This window comes from Ursus americanus, chromosome 20 (genome assembly GCF_024610735.1).
Source record: "Ursus americanus isolate L20-20 chromosome 20, mUrsAme1.1.p, whole genome shotgun sequence".
NCBI classification, from domain to species: Eukaryota; Metazoa; Chordata; class Mammalia; order Carnivora; family Ursidae; genus Ursus; species Ursus americanus.
This window is the reverse complement of record NC_142146.1, coordinates 7,647,160-7,672,782: the sequence shown is the minus strand read 5'-3', so window position 1 is coordinate 7,672,782 and position 25,623 is coordinate 7,647,160. Positions and strand designations below refer to the sequence as shown.

At 38.6% G+C, this 25,623-nt stretch overlaps 1 protein-coding gene across 7 annotated transcripts in view; it reads right to left on the bottom strand.

The window, feature by feature from the left end:
• The window catches only part of GOLGA4 (golgin A4), a 118,048-nt gene extending 93,521 nt beyond the window's left edge, over nucleotides 1-24,527 (bottom strand). For 4 of the 7 annotated variants that reach the window (XM_087870081.1, XM_087870082.1, XM_087870083.1 and 1 more), the window contains exons 1-3: nucleotides 24,141-24,527; nucleotides 8,392-8,481; nucleotides 3,278-3,376 (exon numbers count right to left, since the gene is read on the bottom strand). In XM_087870081.1, the coding sequence (XP_087726207.1) occupies nucleotides 3,278-3,376; nucleotides 8,392-8,481; nucleotides 24,141-24,212 (261 nt within the window). In that variant the 5' untranslated portion in view covers nucleotides 24,213-24,527. The remainder of the gene's footprint in view (nucleotides 1-3,277; nucleotides 3,377-8,391; nucleotides 8,482-24,140) is intronic. The other 3 variants (XM_087870084.1, XM_045798249.2, XM_087870086.1) reach the window with 1 other exon arrangement.
• Between the last annotated feature and the right edge of the window lie 1,096 nt (nucleotides 24,528-25,623).

Sequence of the window (25,623 nt, the reverse complement as noted above, 5' to 3'; positions counted from 1 at the left end):
TGTCAAATAAATAAATAAAAATCTTAAAAAAAAAAAAGATTTTCTGTCTCCCTCTCCCTCTGCTCCGCCTACCCGCTGCTCATACGCGCGCGTGCTCTCTCTCGGCAAAAAAAAAAGAGAGAGAGAGAGTGTCATCAAATTTTATCAGTCCTTTGAGTTACATAGGGGAGAAAAGTTGAGGGAACTTTTATCTTCCTGTTCTCTGACATTTCAAAGAACTGCAAGTTGTATATATGGCTATATTTGTGTAGCATGATAATTAATGCTTGCTGGACCTAAAAATACACTATACTACACATTATAAAATTAAAAAAACATACTTTATAGAGTTCGACAAGTCTTTCGGTCCATATATTGAAAATTAATAGACAGTTAAATTATGGAGAAAGGAAATGAAATGGTTCCCTAAAATATTTTAAGTTAGGAGAAGAGTGGTGAGAGAGTCCATATTCTATTCTAAGTTACTTGATTATGACTATGGTCCATACAAAAAGCTATTCTATAACTGTTTGACCTATCACTGTATCAGACAAACACAACCTAATGTTTAAAAACTTTCCCTCCCTACATATATATTTCAATATATGTATTATACCGTATCTAAATACATGAAGGACAAGTAAAGAAAGCATTGGCCATGTTACCTTGTAAATTTAAATTACCAAACTGTAGAAACAAAACTGAAGATTTTGAAGCTATTTAAAATGCCTTCTTCATTTCTGCCCAGCAAATTCTCATTTACCTCTCAACTTGCAAATGCAGCTTCTTTTATGTAGCTTCATATGGCTTGCCTGAAGGCTAACACATTCCCTACACCTATATTTTCTTCTGTGAAGGTTTAATTTCTTTGTATTTCAAGCATATGTCTCCATACTAAACGATAAACCCTCGGAAGGCAGGAACCCTGTATTTTCGTCTTGGTCCCCAAGACCAACTTCTGTTTGACTGGTGGTAGAGGTTCAGTATATGCTTGTCAAATCCTTATGCAGTTACTTCCTACAGTATAAGAAGACTTTGGGGGGGGGGGTGCCTGGGTGGCTCAGCCGTTAAGCGTCTGCCTTCAGCTCAGGTCATGATCCCAGGGTCCTGGGATCGAGCCCCACATTGGGCTCCCTGCTCCACAGGAAGCCTGCTTCTCCCTCTCCCACTCCCCTTGCTTGTGTTCCCTCTCTCACTGTCTCCCTCTGTCAAATAAATAAATAAAATCTTAAAAAAAAAAAAAAAAGACTTCTGAAGCCCTCCCAGAGAGAAGTTCAACATGTGTCAATACTTAACTGTCACCAATACTTTTTCCTGAACACAATTCTAAAAGAAGAGAAAAATTCTTCTAATCTAACGTGCATTTAATCTAAAAGCATACACAGGTTCCCTGCCAGATTTATCTTCAATTATGTTTTGTTCAATCTTTCAACAACTGAGCTGCTGAGCACTAAACAATTTTTAGAATATGGGGTCATTTTTCAAAAAACTGAATTAGATAAAAGTCAACAGCTGATGAACTCCTAAGTAGACCCTCACTAAATTTGTATTCCACTATAGGTTATGCTATGGTTTCCCTTTGTTACATGGAGAGAAGTAAGTTTTTATCTGAACAAAATTGAAATAAAATTAATGAAGACTTTTAGTCTACTTAAATTATTTTTAAATAGTTACAAAGCCTCTATTTTAAAATCATTAGCATTTTTCACAATAGAAGAGGTACTTAAATTACTTTTATGTATATGAAAGTGGGCCTTGGAGAAGTTCTTTTTTTTTAAGTCTCTGTTACTAATACATGAAATAAAAAGTAATATCATTTTGTGTTTTTATTTATTTATTTTTAAACATCTCACATCTTTTTTTCTTTTTTTTTAAGATTTTATTTATTTGACAGAGAGAGACAGCCAGCGAGAGAGGGAACACAAGCAGGGGGAGTGGGAGAGGAAGAAGCAGGCTCCCAGCAGAGGAGCCTGGTGTGGGGCTCGATCCCTTAACGCCGGGATCACGCCCTGAGCCGAAGGCAGACGCCCAACGACTGAGCCACCCAGGCGCCCCTCATTTTGTGTTTTTAAAGTAAATTGGTAAGTTATCTTTAACTGGGACTCCCATCTCCCTCTCAAACCAGTTTTGAAAATAGTTAGGTGTTACTTATGGTCAGAATGAAGGAGAGACCCTTTGCCCTAAGATCCAAGCTAGGGCGCCACTAAAACCCTCAGCTGCTTTCTTCTCTAAAACCAAATTCAGGGTGCCTGAGTGGCTCAGAGGGTTAAGTGTCTGCCTTCGGCTCAGGTCATGAACCCAGGGACCTGGGATCAAGCCCCATGTTGGGCTCCCTGCTCAGTGTGGAGTCTGCTTCTCCCTTTTCCTCTGCCCCCATCCCACTTGTTTTCTGTCTCTCTCTCTCTCTCAAATAAATAGAATCTTTCTAAATATTTTAAAAATAAAACCCAAGTTCAGAATGTAACTTAGGATTGCTACTGACCATATGCATTCAAAGTTTTTCCTGGCTGAATGGATTAAGTACAGAAATGTTCCAATTTCATCACAAGCTACTTAGTAAATTAAACCAATTCTCATCGCTTAAGAAAACCTCAATCCCAATTTAGTCAGTATCCAATGCAACAAAAAAAGCTATCCTTACTGCGCAAACATCTCTAAATCTTAATTTCCTAAATTAAGAACTTAACATACATATGAAAACAGTCCACTTTCTCAAAGTGAAATTATATACAAGATTCAAAATTATACGAATTCAGTCAATTGAAAAATAATGAAATAACTTCTTCCTTTCAGACGTTTAGTATATAGAAAACTGGTACTCTCCCAAAATAAGGTACAATTATTTGTTACAGTAGAATCCACCTACCTGCTCAATGTTGCTCAATTATGGATTTACCTACAATGCTTTTTTGTTCCTTAAAATGTGAGTCACATCTCAAAATATTCTTGGCCTCCTACCAATAGTAAGACAGAGATTTCTAGAAATACATACCATTTTTAGTTAATGTGCAAACATTCCCTAGAGAGAAACTTAGAGTTTAGACCAAGGTGAAGGCAGTCTTCACTACATTAATGAAGACAGTGTTATTTTGTTGTTGTTGTTAAAAAGCTACCAGAAAACACACCAGCCATCAGAATTCAGCAATTCACTCTGATTTTTTAGGGCAGGGTTAGCAACAGGGCATTGAAGATGCTTTGAGAGACAGTCAGTGACAAGCAGCATGTGATTTGCTTCTAGAATTACCAAATTACTTTGCTTCCCCACAAAGGGAATGCAGAAAGCGGTGGAAGGACTCACCACACTGTCAGTCTGTGTTTTAGGCTGTTTGGAGGAATCCAAAGCAAAGATAGTATACTCAGAGAGAAAAGCAGGCTCTGCTATCATCCCGGCTAGTAGCTGTCTCATTCAGTGTAATAAGCAGAGGTATAAAAATAAAACAAATAATGAAAAACAGATCACAGTAAGGGCATGTTGCAAAGTGTTCTCTCCACGCAACATACACAACACTACAATGGCCTTGCACCACCACAACCCCTACCATCTCTCCACCCACAGAAATAACAAGTTGCTGGAAAGGTTAGGAATGGAGAGGAGTTGAGCCATTTAGAAACTCAAATCCCAACTTTAACCAACTTGCTTACTGGCATACAAATGATATATGCAACAGCCACCACAGCACACCGCATGTCTGCCAATTTGGTTTAAGAGTCTAAACCAATAAAAACCATACATGGTAAAGAACACAAAGCCTTAATTTAACAAATATTGACCATTTCTATACATTCAAAAAGATAGCATTGAAATTTATGGGGAGGATAAAACACATAAAATTTTAAATAATCATTTATTTTGTACTTAGAAACAAAAATAGTGTTCTCCAATATGTACAAAGGAAACTTTTGAGATTGAAATTCATATAACAAATTTTGAGGATAAATTCTATTATACTAATTCTTTTAATATGTATTCTCTTCTTTCCTTCAGTCTTCTTTCAGAAACTATATACACCAAAATATTAATATCATGAATTAGATTTAGAAGAAATTATAATTAAAACGAACTTTTAAATGTAAAACTGCTGAAATCTGACTAAGCTCTGTGGATGTCACACAGTTTACCAATATCAGTTCCCCTGTTTTGATAGCAGACAATAGTTATACAAGACATCTTTGGGAGAAAATGAGTAAAAGGTACACAGGCCCTCCCTAAAAAAAATTTTAAAACCTCCTATGGATCTATGATTATTTCAAAATAAAAACTAAAAAAAAACTAATCTTTTGCAAATATTAACACAGCAGTTAATGTATGTATGTGTGTGTGTGCATATATATATACATAAAGAACTTATATCAGAAAATAAATGTTGCACAAGCTTAGAACTTACACTTTTCATCTTAGTATGGTAGTTATGTATATGACCACAGAGCCTCCACTAACTCTTCATGTGGTCCTAGAAGATGAGTATTAGTGGTGTACTAAAAGGTACTGGGTGCCTCTTTGGCTCTGGGCACTCATCTTATCCAAGTTTCTATGCTTGCTGAAAATCCGAACTCTCCGCAACTCAGAAAGGTCATCCTTGAAATGGATGTGATTTTAAATTATGGGCTATAACAAATTCATTCTTCTTAGGCTTCCAAAATTAACATTTGAAACGAAGTCACTCTGGCCCAAACAAAATAATTTAAAATTTCACAGTAAAGAATATATTTGAAATCTTAAGAAAAAAACACAAAAGCTGATATCCAGTACAGAAAAACATGTTGACCAAACATTCCAAAGGAAGATGCTGCCAAACAACAATTTACACTCCTGCCCCTAGCCCAAATAAAAGCCAAGTGTATCAAAAGTACTTTCCATTGACAGCTACCTCAAAACCTAAAGAGCCTTTCTTCCCACTGGCTGTCCTTGTCATTTGCCTCTTATGACTATGAAAATCTTACACACATCAATTTCCAAATATTCTCAAATTCTGTCTCAATTCCGTATCTCTCAAACTCTGTTCAAATTCTAATCCAAATCTATTAAGAACTTAATTCACCTCTTCTGTGGTCCTTAGTTGAAGCCATCAGCTGAACTAACACTGACTGAAGTTCTATATGTCTAAACATTCATGAAGATACATAAAACTCCCATTAGATATCTGTTGAAGGTTTCTGATCTACCCTCCATGTCTCTTACTCTCATATATATATATTTCTCTATCTCTCTGAGTTTTTGGTGGAATTATTCAGTATCCTTTTTAAATACCCGAATTTTCCCATGAATTGGGACATGTCTGAGTTTTATTCTATGTTTTTACATCAATGTTTTTTCACTTCAAGGATTTCTAATTGGTTCTTTTTCATATCTACCTAATCTACTTTAGTTTTAGTCTGTTTTTCCTACCTAATCTACTTTAGTTTTAGTCTGTTTTTCCCCCATAAGTTTATCTTCTTTTTCGGAGAATTATTACTTCATGTATTTTATTAAAGATATTTGTTTTAGGGGCTTCTGGGTGGCTCAGATAGTTAAGTGTCTGCTTTTCGCTCAGGTCATGATCCTGGGGTCCTGGGATCGAGTCCTACATCGGCTCCCTGCTCAGCGGGGAGCCTGTTTCTCCCTCTCCCTCTACTGTTTCCCGTTTGTCCTCTCTCGCTCTGTCAAATAAATAAATAAAATCTTAAAAAAAAAAAAAATTTGTTTTAAAGTCTTTTCTAGACTAGTCTATTATTTGAATTTCATCTAGGATAAATTTATATTCCAATTCCTGTTTTTACTGGCTGCCTTCCTAGCATTTGTTTTAGAATTTTCATTTACAGGTTCACTTTGAGGAAGGTATTATCTTTCTCCTTCCTTCTGTACTCATCTTTCCTTATCCAGTCAATCTGATTCCCTAGGCTCCAGTTTGAGTTTCCTGACCTATGGCAATATAGGGGTTATCACTGACTCAGTCACAATAAGCCAATGTGACGTTTGCTTCAGTTCTTGGTCATGAGGCCTCTCTAGGGACAGCAGATTCTCATAATCGGCCACAGAGAGCTCTAAGCAGCAGTCAGTGAAAGCTTTTCTCAACCTCTTTCCTACAGTGCTGGGAGCCCCACTTCAGCTCCTGGCTTGCGGCACTAAATCTAACCTTAGCAGCACAGAACCCTCCCAGTCCTTCTTAACCAGAGCTCAAAGAGAAAATTAAGTCCTAATGACTGCCCTAAGGCATCCACTAGCATTCACTGTATGTAACAAATTAGCGTATCTCCTATGAATTAATGTATCTATTAGAGGAGGGTCTCTAAAAAGTTTAGTGTCTTAGCAAGTGTGTTAAAGCAGCCCAAACTGACCAAGACAAGAAAGACCTGCTCTACGGAAGACAAGATTTAATATAAAACTACTGTTATTATGACAGTGTGGTATCAGATCAAAGACAGACAAAGCAAACAAGAGAACAGAAGAGAGAGCCCAGAACCAAATCCACTCAAATACAGACACTTAATTTCTGAAAAAAGGTAGCACAGTAGAGCAATGTGGAAAGACTGGGGCAAGTGGAGAGCCATACAAGCGGGGTTGGGGGGAGACACACAGACTTGATCCCTACCTCACACCATGTGAAAAAAATCATTTCCAAATGGAATGTAGATCCAAATGTGAAAAGTGAAACAGGATATGGGAGGATGGGCAAAATGGGTAAAGGAGAGCAAGAGGCTTCCTGTTATGGAATGATTAAGTTACAGGAATAAAAAGTACAGCATAGAGAACACAGTCAAAGATATTGTAATAGCATTGTATGGTGACAGACGGTGACAGGTGGCAGCCACACTTTTGGTGAGCACAATATAACTGACAGACTTGTCAAATCACTATGTTGTACACTACACCTCAATTAAAATAAATGATTTTTGAAAAGTAAAACAGGAAAATACTCTCAGGGTAAGAATTCTTTAAAAAGAAACAAAAACACTAGCAAGAAAATAAAATATTGATAAATTGGAATACATTAAAACTAAGAATTTTGGTTCATCTAAGGACACCATGAAGAGAATAGAAGGGTAAGCCACAGAGCAGAGGAAGATATCTGCTAGGCATATATCCAATAAAAAGCTTCTATCTATATATGTTAACTGGAATTTAAATAAAAACTTGAAACAAAAAAAAAAGAAAAAGAAGAAACATCGAGACACAGAAAAAAAAACTTCTCATTACAAGAAAAAAAATTTGTAACTATATATGGTGATGAATGGTAACTTTAGACTTATTGTGGTGATCATTTCAGTGTATTCAAATATCAAATCACTACACTGTACACATGAAATTAGTGTTATATGCCAATTATACCTCAACAAAAAAACTCCTATCCAAACCATATAAAAAAGAACTACAAATCAATAAAAGACAAACCAAGAGAAAATGAGCAAGATACATAAACAAGCACTTTACAAAAAAAGATACCAAATGGCCAATACACAGATGAAAAGTGCTCAATCTTATTAGCCATCAGAGAAATGCAAATTAAAACTATAATAAGAGAACACTACACACCTATGAGAATGGCCGAAATTAAAAAGAGAGCACCAGCAACTTTCAGAAACTCCTGGTGGAAAAGTAAAGTTCTACAACTATTCTGAAAAACAATGGGCATTATTTTCTAAAGCGTTAAAACTCTATATACCTTTTGACCCTGTGTTCTACTCCTAGGTACAAAGCAAAAGAAATGCAGGTACATGTGTACCAAAAGAAATGTACAATGATGTTCACAGCAGCATAATTTATAATAACCCCAAACTGTAAACAACCCAAATGTTTATAATGTTCACAACAGAAGGCATACTTAAGTGGTACTATAAAGAAAAGGAAAGAAACAGATACCAAAAGGTCAGGATGATAGTAATCTTTGGGGGGGAAGAACACAGCGCTCTAATGCTAACAGTGTTCCTTTTGGAACCTGTGGTGGTTACATGAGATTTACTTCATAATAACTCATTGGTTTCTGCATCTCTGTTTTACTCTCTTCTGAACCTGTCTCACATGTTCACAGCAAAAGAAGTTCAAAAAAATCTAATCTGAGCTATGCAGCTAGCTACAAGTCTCACAGAATCAGCTAAATTCACAGATTCTAGTCAACAGCTTAAAAATATAGAACTTTTCCCTATATGACGCTATGTTAAACAAATTATTATTAAATTATGATAAGCCTCAACTATTAAAGGCAGAGGATAAAGGTATATTATCCATTCAAATTAAGATTCTCAAAGAAAACATACTTTACAAAAGCATAACTACTATTTACAAAAAAACAATACTAATGTTATTAATAAAAATAACTAGCAATTAAATAATTGACCTGTCAAAATAATTTTCCATTTTATTATCAACAGTAGCCTGCATTTTAGATTAATAAGCTTCTTATAAGAGGTTTATTAAAGAAGAAATTCCAAACTTACCTCTCTATTAGGTGTACCTTCATCAAGTTGCTCTGTAAATGAAGATGTCCTGCTCCTGGTTCTTGTTGGTGTTGAAGAATTGGAGGGAGCCTAGATTTAAAAATTATTGCACAAATTAGAAAGACTACATTGGCTAACGGACTATGTATTGTGTAGTCCTTCTCTCAGTTCATGACAAAGAACCCCATGAAAGAAAGGAAAAAAACAAACACATGAAAAAGAAAACAATACCTAAAACAAGCAACTAGAAGACCTAGGCTGCCTACTGGGTCCTTGGTCTGATTCTGCCACCAACTAGAATTGTGACCTTAGCCACCAACCAGAACTGCGACCTTAGCTAAACTAACTTTTTGAGGGCTATGTGTCCTCATATATAAAATAAGGTTGTGATGTTAACATAAGATGATAACATCAGGGGAAAGTGAAACCAGCTGAGGAGTATATGAAAACTGTACTATTTTGGCAACTTTCCTATAAATGAAAATTATTCCAAAATTAAAAGTTCAGTAAAAAAAAATAAGATTGTCAATTCAATCTTTAAAGTGCCTTCCAGCTCTAATATTCAATACTATGTAATGCACAAGTAAACATCTCTCTAGTTAAGGGCCTTGCTTTAAGTCTACCTCGCACACCACAGCTAGATCGTAAGATGCCAATCCATTTAGTTCTGTAAAGGAGAGCCTGACTCCTATAATTTTCAGTACAAAAACCCTCAGGAGAAAGGGCCCAAAATTTAAACTAGAAGGTTGAAGTCTACTCTAAGGTGAACTAAAAAGAGTCCTGAAAGTATAAACCCTCCCTCACCCATAATAAAATAGATCTGAACTCATCTACACATAGAAGTCTTGATGTCTTACCCTTTTGTAGTCTGCAAAGCTCTACATCAGTAAAAGGCCTTTAATAAATATTTGTTAAATAAATGATTGAATGAATGAACCAATGGAACCCTGATCTGTCAAGTGGGCACATACTGTTGCGGCTAGGCTGGAGCAGAGAGGTCATTAGGAATAGTGTACGCACATACACACACATACATATTTACGTTATAGTAAGCACAACATTTCAAATTAAGATAGATGTTCCATAAATGGTTTTGGGACAAATGGCCATCCATACAGGGGAAGAGACACCAATCAGATGCTTACTTCATACTTAAGCTATATTAAAGATTTCATTTTTAAGTTTTTATTTAAGTGCCAGTTAGTTAACAAACAGTGTAATATTACAACAGCCGCTGCTCATCACAAATGCACTCCTTAATCCCCATCACCTATTTAACTCATACGAGAGTTTATTTCTAGAATCACTGAATGGGAAAGAGATTTTTCTGTCAAAACCAGAATCAAAAGGAACAATTTAATTGGGTGGAGGGGGGGAAATATCAACAAAACAATGACAAAAATTTAATAACCCTTTTTTTTCCTAAACAGCTCTTGTAACTCCATAAGTTAGAACTCAGAAAACTTAACTCAGTCTCCCTCTCATCTAGGGCAGGTGACCTGAGCTCCACCAATGAATATATCCACTTATGACTCAGTGAGGGATGTGAGAAAATAGACGTACAAATTTAAAGTTCATCATCTGGTGAGCAATGGAGACAAAGCTTTATGCAGTTGTACAGAGGAATTATTGATTCAGCTTTCCAGACACCAAGAAAGGGCTACTTTTTGACAGTGACCATCCAATCACTTGGAAAGTATACCCCTACTATAAATATTTACAATCTTTATACTTTGGCTTCATGCGAGCCTAATCAGTAACTGAGAACCTCATCACTCTGGATTAATTAGCAAAATCAAATGTTGAAGTTTGCAAAGTTGAAGAATAGGTAGGTCATAAAACACACTGTCTTCAGAAAAGTAGTACCACCTGGCAGGCTTGGCCTGATGACTGGCAGGTCTTCCCCCGGAGTTGCAAGAGTAAGAATCACATACATTACGTATGATAGTAAAATATAAAACATGCATAAGAAAACTAACTGTACTTGACCATTTATCAGAAGGTCCTGGATCTTTAAAGGGCTATCCTCACTTCAAAATATAAAGGGATTTAGATTCCTCCAAACTAAACTTCGTCTTGTTAATTCTCATGGCCATGAGAAATCTGGACAGGTTTCTAAGCTATTTCTCACAATTAATATCTTTATTGCCCACCAACGGATTATTAACTAACCATTGGCCTCAATTTCAGTACAGGAAAACTATTTTAGTCACGGTGATAGGAAGAATTCTAAGATGACCCCAAATGACCCCTCACCCTGTGAATATGATGAGATCACTCCCCTGACTATCTCACATTACATAGTAAAAGGATTTCTACAGGCATATTTAAAGTTTCTAACCAGTAGTCTTTGAGTTAATGAAAAGATTACCCGGATGGGTCTAGCCTAATCACAAAAGCCCTTCAAGTAAGAGTCTAGAATGCAAAGGCAGACACAGAAGGTAAAGAAATGCACCCCTGCTGTCCTGAAAGAAAACAAAATGCCTATGTGGGCCAAGTGACAAGGAACTGCAGGTGGCCTCTAGGAGCTGAGTGGCCCCCTTCATCAGCCAGGAAGAAATAAGGGCCTCAGTCCTGTAACCACAGAGGACTAAATTCTACTACAGCCACATGAGCACAGAAGAAAACCCTAAGCTCCAGATAAGAACACAGTCTGGATGACACCTTGTGAAACTCTTCGCAGAGATGCCAGTGAGTGGCCCACGCCAGACTTCTGACCTACAGACTATGAAGTAACAACTGCGTTATTAGGCACTAAGATTGTAGTAATTTTGCTATGCAACATAAGAAAATGTATACAATCACTTTTGGGAATAATAAACCTTGAGTGGCTTGTCCCTATACCATGACTTTTCATTATCCATCAAGACTCTGCTCAGATGTCACCCTGACTCTCTCCAGAAATGCTTTCCTACGTGCAGCCACAGCACCCTCTACACACTACTACCATACTAGGCGTACTTGTCTCTCAACCCCATGGTACAGAGACTATATCTACCCTTCAAGGCAAATGCAACACCCAGCAAAGCACCTTAGGAGGCCCTATTCAATAAATAAGTGCTCTAAAATTACAAATATATATATTTGGAGATATATATATACATATATATGTATACACACACATACACACACACACATACACACACACATTTTTTTTTATTTGTATGTATATACTTAATTTATTGGTAGGCTCCACACCCAATGTGGGGCTTGAACTCACAACCCTGAGACCAAGAGTTGCATACTTTACAGAGTCAGCTACGTGCTCCAACAAATGTTTTTAAATACTTAATCTCTTTTGATCCTCACAACCAATCTGAAAGATAAGCAGGGCAGATATTACCATCCCCAACTTCTCATCTCTGATGAGAAAATAAGAAGGTCAAAATGCTTATGTAGCTTGCCCAAGTTGCATACAAGATCTGTGTGATGGGTCAGGACACAGGTCTTCCAATTCCCTCATCCACTTCCCTGGTATTCTTTAGATCAGTTTCTCAGATTTTTTTCACTGGGACCCATGGTGTAAAAAGACAAAACAAAGCACCCATTTTACATACAGACACCTCTAAGACAAAAGTTTTACAGAACCTTAATCTTTATGACAGAAGTTGTTATATTTCCTGACCCAGTTTATTCTTTCATTTAAAAAAAAAAAAAAGCCAGGGGGTGGCTGGCTGGCTTGATCGCAGGGTTGAGTTCAAGCCCCACGTGTAGTGCAGAGTTTACTTAAAAAAAAGAAAAAAAAAAAAGCTGATCTCAACCCACTAAGACTCCACAACCCTCTTAACTGCTTTCACTATACCATGTTGTCCTTATAAGAACAGTGTACATACACACAGCCACTAACTCTTAAATCTAGACTACCTCAAATATATCTACTATATTTTATCTTGAAAAATAAAAACTAAAAAGCATTAACCCTAGGCTGAACAATATAATCTAAAGATAACAAAAACACACATTTCGGATATTCGTATTACTGAAAAGGTCTATATTAAAGTCAAAACTATGTTAACCAAAGTTTATTCATTAGGGGCTCTACTATCTGGGAGTTTTCATGGAAAGAATTAATCAAGACAGCTGAATTATTAGATTTAGAAAAGTATAGATATAAAAAAAGACATAGGTAGAGATATAGATATCTATCTAAAATTACAGATTCAAAATGGTTACGCCTCATTCATACCTGAAGGGCTTTGCAGATACAATGAGTTGTAACCATTTTGAATCTATAACTTTCTGAAATCAATCAACTAATTCTAGTTTCTAAAGATAAAAGGAGAGGCACCTGGGTGGCTTGGCTGCTGAAGCGTCCACTCAGCGGGGAGCCTGCTTCTCCCTCTTCCTCTGCCTCTCCCCACCACTAGCGCAGGCGCACTCACACGCGCACTCTCTCGCTCTCTGAAATAAATAAAATCTCTAAAATGTTTTTAAGATAAAAGAAAACTGAACATAGGGGTGCCTGGGTGGCTCAGTGGGTTAAGCATCTGCCTTCAGCTCAGGTCATGATCCCAGGGTCCTAGGATGGAGTCCCGCATCAGGCTGCCTGCCTCTCCCTCTCCCTGCCACTCCGCCTGCTTACACTCGTGCTCTCTCTCTCTCTCAAATAAATAAATAAAATCTTTAAAAAAAAAAAAAAAGGAAACAACATAATTTAACATTTAACATTTTTTCTCTTTAACAAGAACAATGCTATGAAAAAGGAAAAGACAGTAAGAAACAGCCCTTAGAAACTCTAAAATAAGATAGCCAAAATTAAAAATTCAATTGAAGAGTTAAATACGTTGTCACTCTTGTAAATACGCTACTTGTAGTAAGTCTTCGCTACTCATTTTAGCCTGCTACTAGTTTAGAAACTGGATCACTACATTTATTGGAACTGTAGACAAAATAAGCATAAGGAAACTCTAAATGAGGGTTTTTTTAAGCTTCCTTATGAATAACTTAGATTAGCTGTGGAATGTGAAGTTGGTGACACTAAAATCTGGGATGCCTTCTGACTTATTTCCTGGTTCTCAAGTTATGCCCCAAAGAGATAAGATGTTATCCTTATTCATGCATAAAAAAATCTGGCTTCATTTCTCCCTCCCACACCCACTGACAATCAATCATGGCAAGGACACACCACAGAATCTTTCCCATCACGCCCTGCTGAAAGTCTCTCCCCAATCTATTTGATATCCCAGCTCCACAGGAATGGCCAAAGTAACTTGGAGTTAATTCTTCACATAAACTTTTATATTCTAATTACCAAAAGTATTAGAGCTTTCACCATGTCCTTCGTAAAGCACCTTCTGCATCCTGACATCTAAAATAGAAGTGCCAGAAATGAAATATTGCTGCTCATGTTATAAATGCTTACCTCAAAACCAGCCCTTTAATATAGTCAAATCCACTCACCCAAAAGTAATTTAAGGAAACTTCCAATTAAACACAGCAGATGGAGTATAGGCTCCTATTTTCTCTGCCTCCCAAAGAGTTAAGAAATTTCAACCAGAGGTGCTTGGGTGGCTCAATCAGTTAAGCATCTGCCTTCAGCTCGGGTCATGATCTCAGGGTCCTGAGATCGAGCCAGACATCGGGCTCCCTGCTAAGTGGGGAATTTGCTTGTCCCTCTCCCTCTGCCCATCCCCACTGCTCATTCTCTCTCAAATAAATAAATAAAATCTTAAAAAATATATATGAATGAAAGAACAGTAAAGATTTAACACAACTGAGAACACTACAACCCCAAGGAGCTACAAAAGAGAATAGTAATGAGAAGCAAGCCTATTTTCATCCCCAAAACCATGAAAAGACTTAGAACTTAAAGCAAAAATATAACACAAGATGCAAAAGTGAAGAGACAAGACCAAAAACAGGAACACTGGTTGAAAGATCCCCAGGTCCCTGTTCTACCTTACAGAGCCTCTGAAGAACGAGAGGTTTATTTGTGGGAGCCAATAAGGCTCCAAACTGGTGAAACCAAGCACCGTAAGATAGGAGTGAAGGGCAAAGTATACGACTAACCTTAGTGGGATTAAGCGGTATCTGTGCAGTGAATCAGCCCTGCTTCCAGAAGGTTGGCAGCTTGGCTTATAACCCCCTCACCTTTTCTCCTCTGGAGAAACCAAATGACCTCCAGACCTGTGGTTACCAGCATGAAGATATTTCCCGCAATAATAACCCAGCAGAGAACCCCAGTGTCTCTGTCACATGCTACCTCCAAACAGCATCAGACTTTTAGTGTCTCACCCTTAAATATGAATGGAAAGCCCAGAGCACTCAATAAAGTTTCCAAAGTAAAAAAGTGAGCCAAAAACAAGCAAAAACACAGCAACTAGAAAAAAACAAAACAGGGGCGCCTGGGTGGCACAGCGGTTAAGCGTCTGCCTTCGGCTCAGGGCGTGATCCCGGCGTCATGGGATCGAGCCCCACATCAGGCTCCTCTGCTATGAGCCTGCTTCTTTCTCTCCCACTCCCCCTGCTTGTGTTCCCTCTCTCGCTGGCTGTCTCTATCTCTGTCGAATAAATAAATAAAATCTTTAAAAAAAAAAAAAACAATAAAGATTAAAAGAAAACTTAAAAAAAAATCACCATTATTCTGAGAAATAGCATATCTGTATAACAAGAACAATGCTATGAAAAAGGAAAAGACAGTAAGAAACAGCCCTTAGAAATTCTAAAATAAGATAGCCAAAATTAAAAATTCAATTGAAGAGTTAAATAAGTTGAAGAAATCTCTCAAAAGTAGAGCAAGACAAAACACAAGACACAATATCAAAAAACCCAAAATAGAACATAAATGGTAAAAAAAAGAAAAAAGAGAATCTACCTTGAAGGCACAAAAGCTACCAAACTGCAGCTCAAAAGAGAAGAGAAAAAATAAAGGAGAGGGAATTATCAAAGAAAAAATATGTAAAAGTTTCCAAGAATGTAAGCACAGGAGTGGCACCATACAATGCCCACTGAGTGTCCAGCACAATACATAAAGAAATCCATACACAGTCATATTTACCATGAAATTTCAGACAACAAGATGTAAAGGGAAGATCCTAAAGTCTCCAGAAAAAAAAAAAAGCAGCAGAATGACAACGGACTTCTCAACAGCAACAGGGCAAACAGAAAACAATGGATCAATGCTCCCAAAATCCTCCTCCTTGGCAGGAAATCAGTAAATATGGTTTACAATGCACAACTCAACAAAGAGCAAAGCAACAAAAGGTTATTATTAGAAATATGAAGTTAAATATCTGAGCAAACAAAATATTGAGAACATGGAGAATAGGACTGGAGGGCTGGAGCAGACAATGGTTTTTTGCATAATATCCTTTCAGTAGTACCTCACCTTTTAAAACCATGTAGCATATTAGTTTGATAAAAATAAAAGCAAAATTTTATTTTAAAATTTTAATTAAAATCATAAGTATTTAGTGTGTTTAATACAAGATACCCAATAAAATTTAAAACATACAGATTAAAAGATCTATTTCTCAGCTTAAATCTCATCCAATAGTTGATAATGAATAATAAGTGGACTGATATTCTCAACACTTCAGATACTAGCTATTGTTAACAGCATATTTCAAGGCCAATCACATGGTTTATGCTAACTTAACTGAGTCTACAAAATAAATAAGATAGAAAAATCAGGTAATATCCTTACAATCGAAGGAATATACACTTGTTGAGAATTTGTAATTTAAAAGTCTCCCTCTGTTGTTCCCCCCTGCTTGTGCTCTCTCACTCTCGCTCTCTCAAATGAATAAATAAAATCTTAAAAAAAAAAAAAAAAAAAACACATAGGGGCGCCTGGGTGGCACAGTCATTAAGCGTCTGCCTTCGGCTCAGGGCGTGATTCTGGCTCAGGGCCTGATTCTGGCGTTCTGGGATCGAGCCCCACATCAGGCTCCACTGCTGGGAGCCAGCTTCTTCCTCTCACATTCCCCCTGCTGTGTTCCCTCTCTCACTGGCTGTCTCTCTGTCAAATAAATAAATAAAAATAAAATCTTAAAAAAAAATACACATAAGTTCATCTTCTAACATATCTAACTTTTATTTATTTTTTTAAAGATTTTATTTATTTATATTTATTTGACAGAAAGAGAGCACAAGCAGGAGGAGCCACAGGCAGAGGGAGAAGGAGAAGAGGCTCCCTGCTGAGCAGAGAGCCGGATGTGGGACTTGATCCCAAGACTCTGGGATCATGACCTGAGTCAAAGGCAGATGCTTAACCGACTGAGCCACCCAGGCGCCCCTGAACTTATGTTTAAATACATCATGATGATTAGGTTTCTAATATAAGAGTGAAAACTGAATACTATCATTTACCTCCTCTCCCTCCTAAAAACCCACTGAAATGAAAGTTAAAAAAAAAAAAAAAAGGTAGAGGGGCGCCTGGGTAGCGCAGTCGTTAAGTGTCTGCCTTTGGCTCAGGGCGTGATGCCGGCGTTCTGGGATCGAGCCCCACATCGGGCTCCTCCGCTGAGAGCCTGCTTCTTCCTCTCCCACTCCCCTGCTGTGTTCCCTCTCTCGCTGGCTGTCTCTCTGTCACATAAATAAATAAAATCTTAAAAAAAAAAAAGGGGGTAGAAAAACATAGATTAATTAAAACTCAAGAATAAAACAGAGAATATCAACAGTGAAAAGATAATGACAAATTTCTGAAGAATCGAAAGCAAAAGGATTCAAATTGGTGGAGAAATCAGGACAAAGGTAGCCGTAACTCCAAATTTGCACAGAAGGCTGAAGAAGAGGCAGAAGCAAATTCTTCCAATGGGGGGGGGGGGGGGAAGCAAGCACAGGTTTAGAGTATTAGAATGGGAGATTATTGTTCTCAGGGATTAATTAAGGGTTTGTGTGACAAACAGGTACTTGAGGTCAGCCTCCTTCAACCCAAACATATTTCCAGACAAAGGTAACTGCAAAATATAATGAGCAACCTACCTTGTAGGAGTTAGCTCTTCAACAGTGGGGGCTGGTACCACAAAGTAGCAGGGTACCGATACACCTGAGTTTGCCCACTGCAACCCAGTCCCACCCAGTTTATGCCAGTTTATGTTCCAAGATCATTATTAGAAGTAGTGTCCCCTTTCATTCTCAAGAATGTTTGCATGATAAATTATATGGTCACCTTTCAAAGTAGGTAGACCCTCTTTGTTTGGGCTGGCAGAGGAGGGATCCTCTGATTGTTCCCTTTCCTAAACACTCTCCACACAGGGCAGAGGCACATAAGAGCAGAGAAAACCCATGTCAGCTGTCAAAACAAATCACCTGCCAGGACTTCATAAATACAAATGAACATCCAACAATCACAAGACATTTTTCTTAATAACAACAACAAAACCAACCAAGATGACCAGTAAGAATATAAGTGACCCAAAAAAATCAGATAAATCAAGAAACAGAACTCAAACATGGATATGTATATATATATATACTATATAATGCTTATCCTCTCAGAGTTTTGATAAACTCTAGTTTCTTTAAACAACCATAAGCTGCTACTAAAAAGTAAAATAAAGCAACAAGTATAAGCACAGTGGTTAAAAACAATGGGCTTCTGAGCCACACTACCTAAATTCATCTCAGCTTTACCACAGATTAACTGTGTACCAGAGACAAGTTACTTTACCTCCCTTAGCCTCAATTTCTTATATGTAAAATGGGGATAATACAAGTCATATGTCATATTATTTCAGGTTTTAATTTGGAAATCATGCAATACAACCAAGAAAAGTACCTGATTGATAATAATTACTCAATAAATGTTTACTAGTGTTATTTGTAAAAATTAAATATATGGTTACTAGGATAAATTTAATCATTTAATAAATTATTAAATTTATTCTAGTAATAAAAATTGAAAAAATCTCTCAAAACAATAGAACAAACAGGAAAAAGGGAATATATAAAAAGAAAGTTAGAATACACAAAGAAATTGTCCAGAAAGATTAATAAGATTTTTAAGGGGTGTGGGGTCAAAAAACAACAACAAAGAACTAAAAGAAGAAAATTGGGAATTTTCTAAAATCAGGGAAGAAGAGAATAGTCAAAGATCAGGTTAACTACAATGAAGAAAGAACAGGCTTGGAATTAGACTTCTCAACTGCAACACAGGATGCTGGAAGATGAGGAGAAAGAAAGATGCTCAACACTCTGAGGGAACATTTCCCACCTAGAATTCCACAAATAAATGAGAATGTCTTACTAATACCTTGTGATTTAGAAGGTGAAGGAACCAGCCACTATTGGTTAAAATCCTGTCCTTTTAGAGCCCTGACCTTCATTATTAACACATTAACTGAATTCTACATCAGTTTCCAGCCTTGCTCTCTTGCCTGGGCCCTGGATGATGCCCTTTGAATTCTCCTACAGTTTCCACAGGATGTAAAGTTGAGGTATGTAAAACTACACCCATGTCTTGGGATCTTTGACTCTCACAATTTAACAAACTGGGTTAATTCATCCCAAAAGCTAGAAAGACAAAACTTCTCTTAGAACTTTTTCCTCTAGCTCTATCAAACTAAAAAGCAAACAAAAGAACTCTGTATGGCCAGTACTCTATTCAAGTTTCAAGGCACATTTTTTTTAATCCCATAAAACTAGGATTGTTTTATTATTTAAAATATGAGAACTTGGGACGCCTGGGTAGCGCAGTCGTTAGGAGTCTGCCTTCGGCTCAGGGCGTGATCCTGGCGTTATGGGATCGAGCCCCACATCAGGCTCCTCTGCTGGGAGCCTGCTTCTTCCTCTCCCACTCCCCCTGCTTGTGTTCCCTCTCTCACTGGCTGTCTCTCTCTGTCAAATAAATAAATAAAATCTTAAAAAAAAAAAAAATATGAGAACTTAATGCACATTCTATCTAAAGAATTATCAACTGCCACTATATGCTACTGGTCAAAATACAGATTATTATATACTAATGTTCTCCTTGGGAATTATGGTTTCCCCAAGTTCAAGGTGGAGGGTAATTATTTAGTAAACCTGGATTTACAGTAAGGCTATGTTCCTTCAGAAAGGGACTCTTTTCCCTGCTTTCTGGGCATTTTTTAAAATTTTCTATTACATAAACTATTATTCTGGAGTCCCACTTCCTACTGTTTTTAATTATTTTTATTGTGGTGAAATGTATATAACATAAAAGTTACCATTTTAATCAGTTTTAGGTGTATAGTCCAGTGGTGTTAAGTATATTCACACTGTTGTACAACCATCATCATCATCCATCTCCAGAACTTTTTCATTTTTCCAAGCCAAAACTCTACCCATTAAGCAGTAACTCCCCAGTTCCTCCTCTATCCAGCCCCTAGCAACCACCGTTCTATTTTTTGTCTCTATGAATTTGACTAATTCAGGTACCACTAAGTGGAATCATACAATATTTGTCCATTTGTGTCTGTACTTTTAACTTTTAGTAATATTTGGAAAAGGCTAAAAATGTTTAAAAATATTTTTTATTTATGTTGGGGTGCCTGGCTGGCTCAGTCAGAGGGGCATGCAACTCTTGATCTCACGGTCATGAGTTTGAGCCCCACACTGGGTGTAGTGATTAAATAAAATAAAATTTAAAAATATATTTTTATTTATGAACTACATATATCCCAATTGCAATGTATTCTATATTATTTTTTAATGTTTATTTTATCCAATTCATTCTGTAAGGTTGCCTTTAGATAACAGCTTGAGCAACAGAAACTTGATCAAGGCAAAAGGGCCCACAGCGACCACCTGGCTACATACAGGCAGGCCCATCAGACAACCCACCTCAAAATATCCATAGGCCCTAACTGACCAATGCGCTACTTACAACCAGGCACAGTTACCAAAAAAAGGTAAAATTCTGTATATCCCCATTTGTACTCACCTTCTTGCTTTAAATACAGCCCCCACTCACTGCCTCCCATTGCAGTCTGTTTTGCTGTCCTACCAGCTACTCCCTTGAGGTATATCCAATAAACTTCGATCTCCTTTGTTCTACCTTGTATGAATCCTTTCACCGCCCACGCCACCGGCCCCCACCTGATCAGGACACTCCACATTTGGGGGGCCCCCATCCAATCAAGACAGATACCACATAGGAATTTAAAAATTCAAAACAGATATTCATTGTTTAAAAATAGTGTAAGTGGGGCGCCTAGGTGGCTCAGTTGGTTAAGCATCGGACTCTTGATTTCATCTCAGGGTCCTGAGATCAATTGGGCTCTGTGCTGGGTATGGAGCCTGCTTAAGATTCTCTCTCTCCCTCCTCTCCCTGCTACGCCTCATGCACACACTCAAAATACATGCTCAAAATAAATAAATAAATAAAATAATAATAATGTAAGTGCGGGCACTTGGGTGGCTCAGTCAGTTAAGCATCCCCCTCTTGATCTCAGCTCAGGTTTGGATCTCAGGGTGGCGAGTTCAAGCCCTGCATTGGGCTCCACACTGGGCATGGAGCCTACTTTTAAAAAATAAATAATAATAATAATAATAATAATAATAATAATAATATAAGTGAACCTTGATTTAAAATTTTTTCAACTTCATTTTTAATTAGTGATAAGGCTGCAAGTCATCATCAGTGTTGAATAAATAATTACTTCAAACAAGGAATGGTGCAAATAACCTTAGTAGCAACCAAACAGAAGTGATTAGGGAACATTAAAAGGCTATTTCTTGTTTTTATTGAATGCTTTCAAACTCTTAAGGAACCCTATACTATATCATTATTATTATTGCTAGAAAGTTTTACAAATATTGTGATGTAAATGCTTCATTTATCCCAGAAGTATCTATGCCTGACAACTCAATCTATTGGAAAAATACCTATCAGGCCACCTCACCTATGAAAAGCAAGCTAAGAAACAGGAAGTATGCACATAAAGGCCTCCAAACACTCAAAATTTGTGTTGATATACTCCACTGCGCTAAAGAATCCCTCAGGTTCTTGCCCTTATTTCACACAAAATTTTAGAAGTTTGCGTATCTTAAAAAAAAAAAAAAATAAGAAGTTGTTTATATACCTTGATTCAAAGCCCACAACAGTTCAAAAGCAGAAAGAAGAAAAACATGTGACAGATAGAGAGCGAGGTTACAAAATTACAAAAAGTAGACCAAGAACAAACAAACAAATCCTCTTGAGTGGGTAAAAGGGAAATGCCTTTCACACCCAGGTAAATTCTTGAGGGCATGGTGCCTTCAACACAAAATAATTTATACTCAAAAATGAAGAAATGATATTATACAAATTCAAGATCCTTTGCTTAAGAAAACAAGGGACAGTGTAATGCTGTGAAAGGACTGGCATCAAAAAAGGTTTTGTGTTTTGTTTTTTTAATTCACCCTTGAAAAAAAATCTTTTAACTCTGAAAACAGTAATCTAGACCGTCTCATCCCGAAGGGTTCTTAATAGCTCAAGATCTGAGACCAGAACAGAATTAAGTTTCTGTGAGCAGATAATCACTAGTTAACTTTTACCTTCTTGATATACATATTATACATACTGTCAAAGAGGACTGTTTTACATTTTTCATACACAGAGTGCTTTTATTTGATCCAGAGACACTGTCTCACCTAATACATTAGTTAGCTCGTTAGCTTTTTTACTATTCTAAAAACGACCTCTGTTAATGCATAAAAGCAATTCATTTTCATGAAGAAAAACTAAACATTATGAATAACAAAAATAATCATATCTCATGAGCACTTCCTTCTTAAACTAATTTCATTGCTTGTATATAAATATACTTTATATACATATTTTCCCCACAAAAGTGGGATCACACTTTACATGCTGCTTCTTAATCTGTCCTTTAACACAAATATCTTTGCATGTTATTACTTTCCTGTAGGCTCTAACAATAGGGGTGTTAGGCCAGTTAATCTCTTTGAACCTCACTCCTTCATCTGTAAGAGTATCTACCTCTTTGGTGTATGTAAGAATTAAATAAAATGATCTGTGTAAAATACAAAACAAAATACCTGTCACACAGTAAGAGCCCCAATAAATGTTGGCTTTTGTTAAAAGCTGCATAATAACAGACTACCTAAAACAACCTGTTAATCAATTTTCTATTTTTAGCCAGTTTTTACCTATTAGCACAATACTGAAATAAAAATCCGTGAGATTAAATCATTAATACATCCTAAGCTTTTTTTTAAAATATTTATTTATTTGAGAGACAGAGCAGGAGAGAGCGAGAGAGAGTGCATTAGCAACGGGGAGGGGCAGAGGGAGAAGGACAAGCGGACTCCTGGCTGAGCAGGGAGCCCTATGTCACATTTGAACCCAGGACACTGGGATCATGACCTGAGCCAAAGGCAGACACGTAACTGACTGAGCCACCCAGGTGCCCCATCCTAAACTTTCTTAGAATAAATTTAGAGGTGGAATCTTGGATCAATGATATTTTATACATTCCCAAATGTAACTACTTTACATTCACTAACACGGTGTTTCCCCATATATCTCATCTCTACCTCACTCTTGATTTTTTTGTTTCTAAATAAATGTGTTTTGTAAAGTTAGAAAAGCTTGCAGTAAATAGTATGCAAAGTAAGGTATTTACTATCTAAATTTTAATCACTATTTACATTTTACTTAGGAGAATGAACAAGCGTTCAGTGTCATATTCCAATGCATTTCAAGCACTTTTACTCTACATGAGCTTTAAAGAGAACTTCAATTTATAGTTGATGGTTGTTTTAATGCAAGTTGATTTAATAATTGTTAGTTTAACAGTTGTTTAAAAGTTGTATAAGACAAATGTTGTATTTTTAAAACTATCTTTAAATGTCTCCAAATGAATCAAAATTCAGCCTTTCTTATAGAAACTCTAAAATTTGAGGAGAGAGAATTGCTCAATCTGTTGAGACTGAGAAAGCCTGGGGAAAATTTAGCAGAAGCCCTCATCTTTGCTCAAGAGACAAGTGCTGCTAGCACCAAAACACATTCTCATTGGTGTCTAGGAGACTGTTTCTTTAAAGTTAACACTGCTAACACGCCCCCTTTTTCCTAGAAACTGTCATTTCCTGAAGCAATAGCAGTCATGAAAAAACAAAGGGAACAAGACTCTTGAAGAAGCAGAAGCCCGGCTGGGGATAAGCAGAACCCCGGCCTGGCCTCCGAATGTCTGTTCCTACGCCTGTCCGGGATCAACCAAGTTATGCGAAGTGACTAACTCGTGACAGCCTCGGGCGTTGGACGCCGGCCACACTGCCACCTCTTTCAGGTCCAACGCTCGTGCAAGCAGCCTGGCCTGGAATAGCTCGACCCTCGGCCCTCACGTCTGGACTACGGGCCGGGAGTCTAGTGGGATCCAGTCCCCTCGGTACTCAATCTCGGGTCGGTGATGGGAGAGCAACTTCAACCAAGAAGTCAGATATTACAAAAGACCCAGGTTTTCCCATCCCACCCTCACTCCTGGGTTGGGGTCTCGGATGGGTAGGGGAACTAGGGGAACCTTCGACAGGGGTCAAAAGTCATGCAAGATAGGAGCCCTTCTAACTTATTCTCAGGCCAGGGTCGTGCGTTGGGGAAAGGCTAGAGGTCAGACGTCCCAAAAGATCCGGCCACCCCCTCCCACTCTCCTGCATGGAGTTTGGGATAGGGGCTGAGGGTCCCCAACACACAGGACCCGGGCCACCCTGGACTCGTTCCCAGTCCGGAGTTTGGGGGAGATTCTCAGGTTAGAGATCAAAGGTCACGGAAGAACCTTCCCTCCTCCTGGCCCCCGAACCTGTGTCAAGGGGTGTCGGGAACTAAACAAGAGCAGCGGCCATAGTACCTGAGTCGAGGCCAGCGCCTGCTGGAGCTGCTGTTGCTCCTCGCTTATCTTTTGCTTCAGTTTCTTGAACATGGTGCAGCGCGGGGTCCTGAGTGTGAGACCTGAGGAGCGAGTGCCCAGGGAGACCCGGCCGCGGCGGCGACGGCGGCTTCTCTACACCAGGGACCGTGGGGGCCGGGCCTCACCACCTCCTCCTTGGGCTCGCGGGCGGATCGGGACACTCGTCCTGCGGGTGTCGGCGTCGCCGCCGCCGCGTCTCTTTCTTCTGGGTGCCACTGGTTGGCCTATGCCCCCCATCCAGCCCCGGCAGCGGCGGCGGCGACAACGGCAGCAGGTGAACGGTGTGCCAAAGACGCCTGCGCGGCCTACGTGGAGCTCGCCAGGGGAGCTCTACGGAGCGCCGGAGGGGCCAAGCACGAAGTCGCGCCGGCACATGCGCGCTCGGGCTGTCGCTCCCGAACGCGGCAGCGGGGAGTAATACGCCGTGTTCTTCGCTGCTCCAATTCATTGCGTGCAGGGATGCCCTCCGAGCTGGGGCCAAGGCTGGTCTGAGCACTGCAGTGACGCACACCCGGACTTCGGCACTGCAGAGTCCCGCACGGAGGGTGCTGCGTCTATTAAGGACGGCAGGGTAGACAGGCCCACCGCGAAGAGCCGCGTGTGTGAGCGCCTGGGTTGGGTGAAGCGGGGAATCCAGGGAACCTGCCTTGCGCTCTGAAGGATGGTGTACTTTTGTTCAGTATTTGTAGTTAAGAGTCTGTATCTTCAGTGCCTGGAACTCCTACTGCTCCCCAGAGGGGCCGTCTTTCCTTCCCTGGACTCTCCCAGAGGTCAAGAAGTGCCTGACACAGACTCCCAGGGTCCAAACGTTTCAGGACGATATTGTAAAATCTCAGCCGTTTGGACATCCGTCTTTATTTTTTATTTAACCAAAGTCGTATATTTTCATGTATTCATTCCAAAATCTTTATCATTCTAAGTGCCAGGTCCTTTGGAATGTGAAAAGAATTCACAGCTGGTGGAATACACAGATTTCCAAAGGGTCCAAGTTTCCCCCTAGCATCTGCAATCATCCTGAGAAAGTTTAATGTTTATGTGCCTAATTCTTCCAGCACCCTGAACTTGGGCAATCTGTGAACCCCCATATCCATCTCAGCAACTACCTCTGCATGCTATACCAAATTGCTTCACACTGCCTCGTAGGAACCTGAGAGAATATGGGCTGATCTTCACATTTCAGCAAATTTTATTTACTAGCAAATTCTGCTAGATTCCAAAGCCTGATCCCTAAATGCAGTAGAGCCAGAACAGGGCCTAGTCTGAACCCCGCATTGACAGCTGGGCCAAGTCCTCTCTTATCTAATAGTGAACACCTATATATTTACCAAGAAAGTTGTAGCACTGTGACCTTTGGCCACATAGTACAAAGTGAAATGCCTGAAGGGACAGAAAGATTATGAGTGACACACATATGGTATAAGAC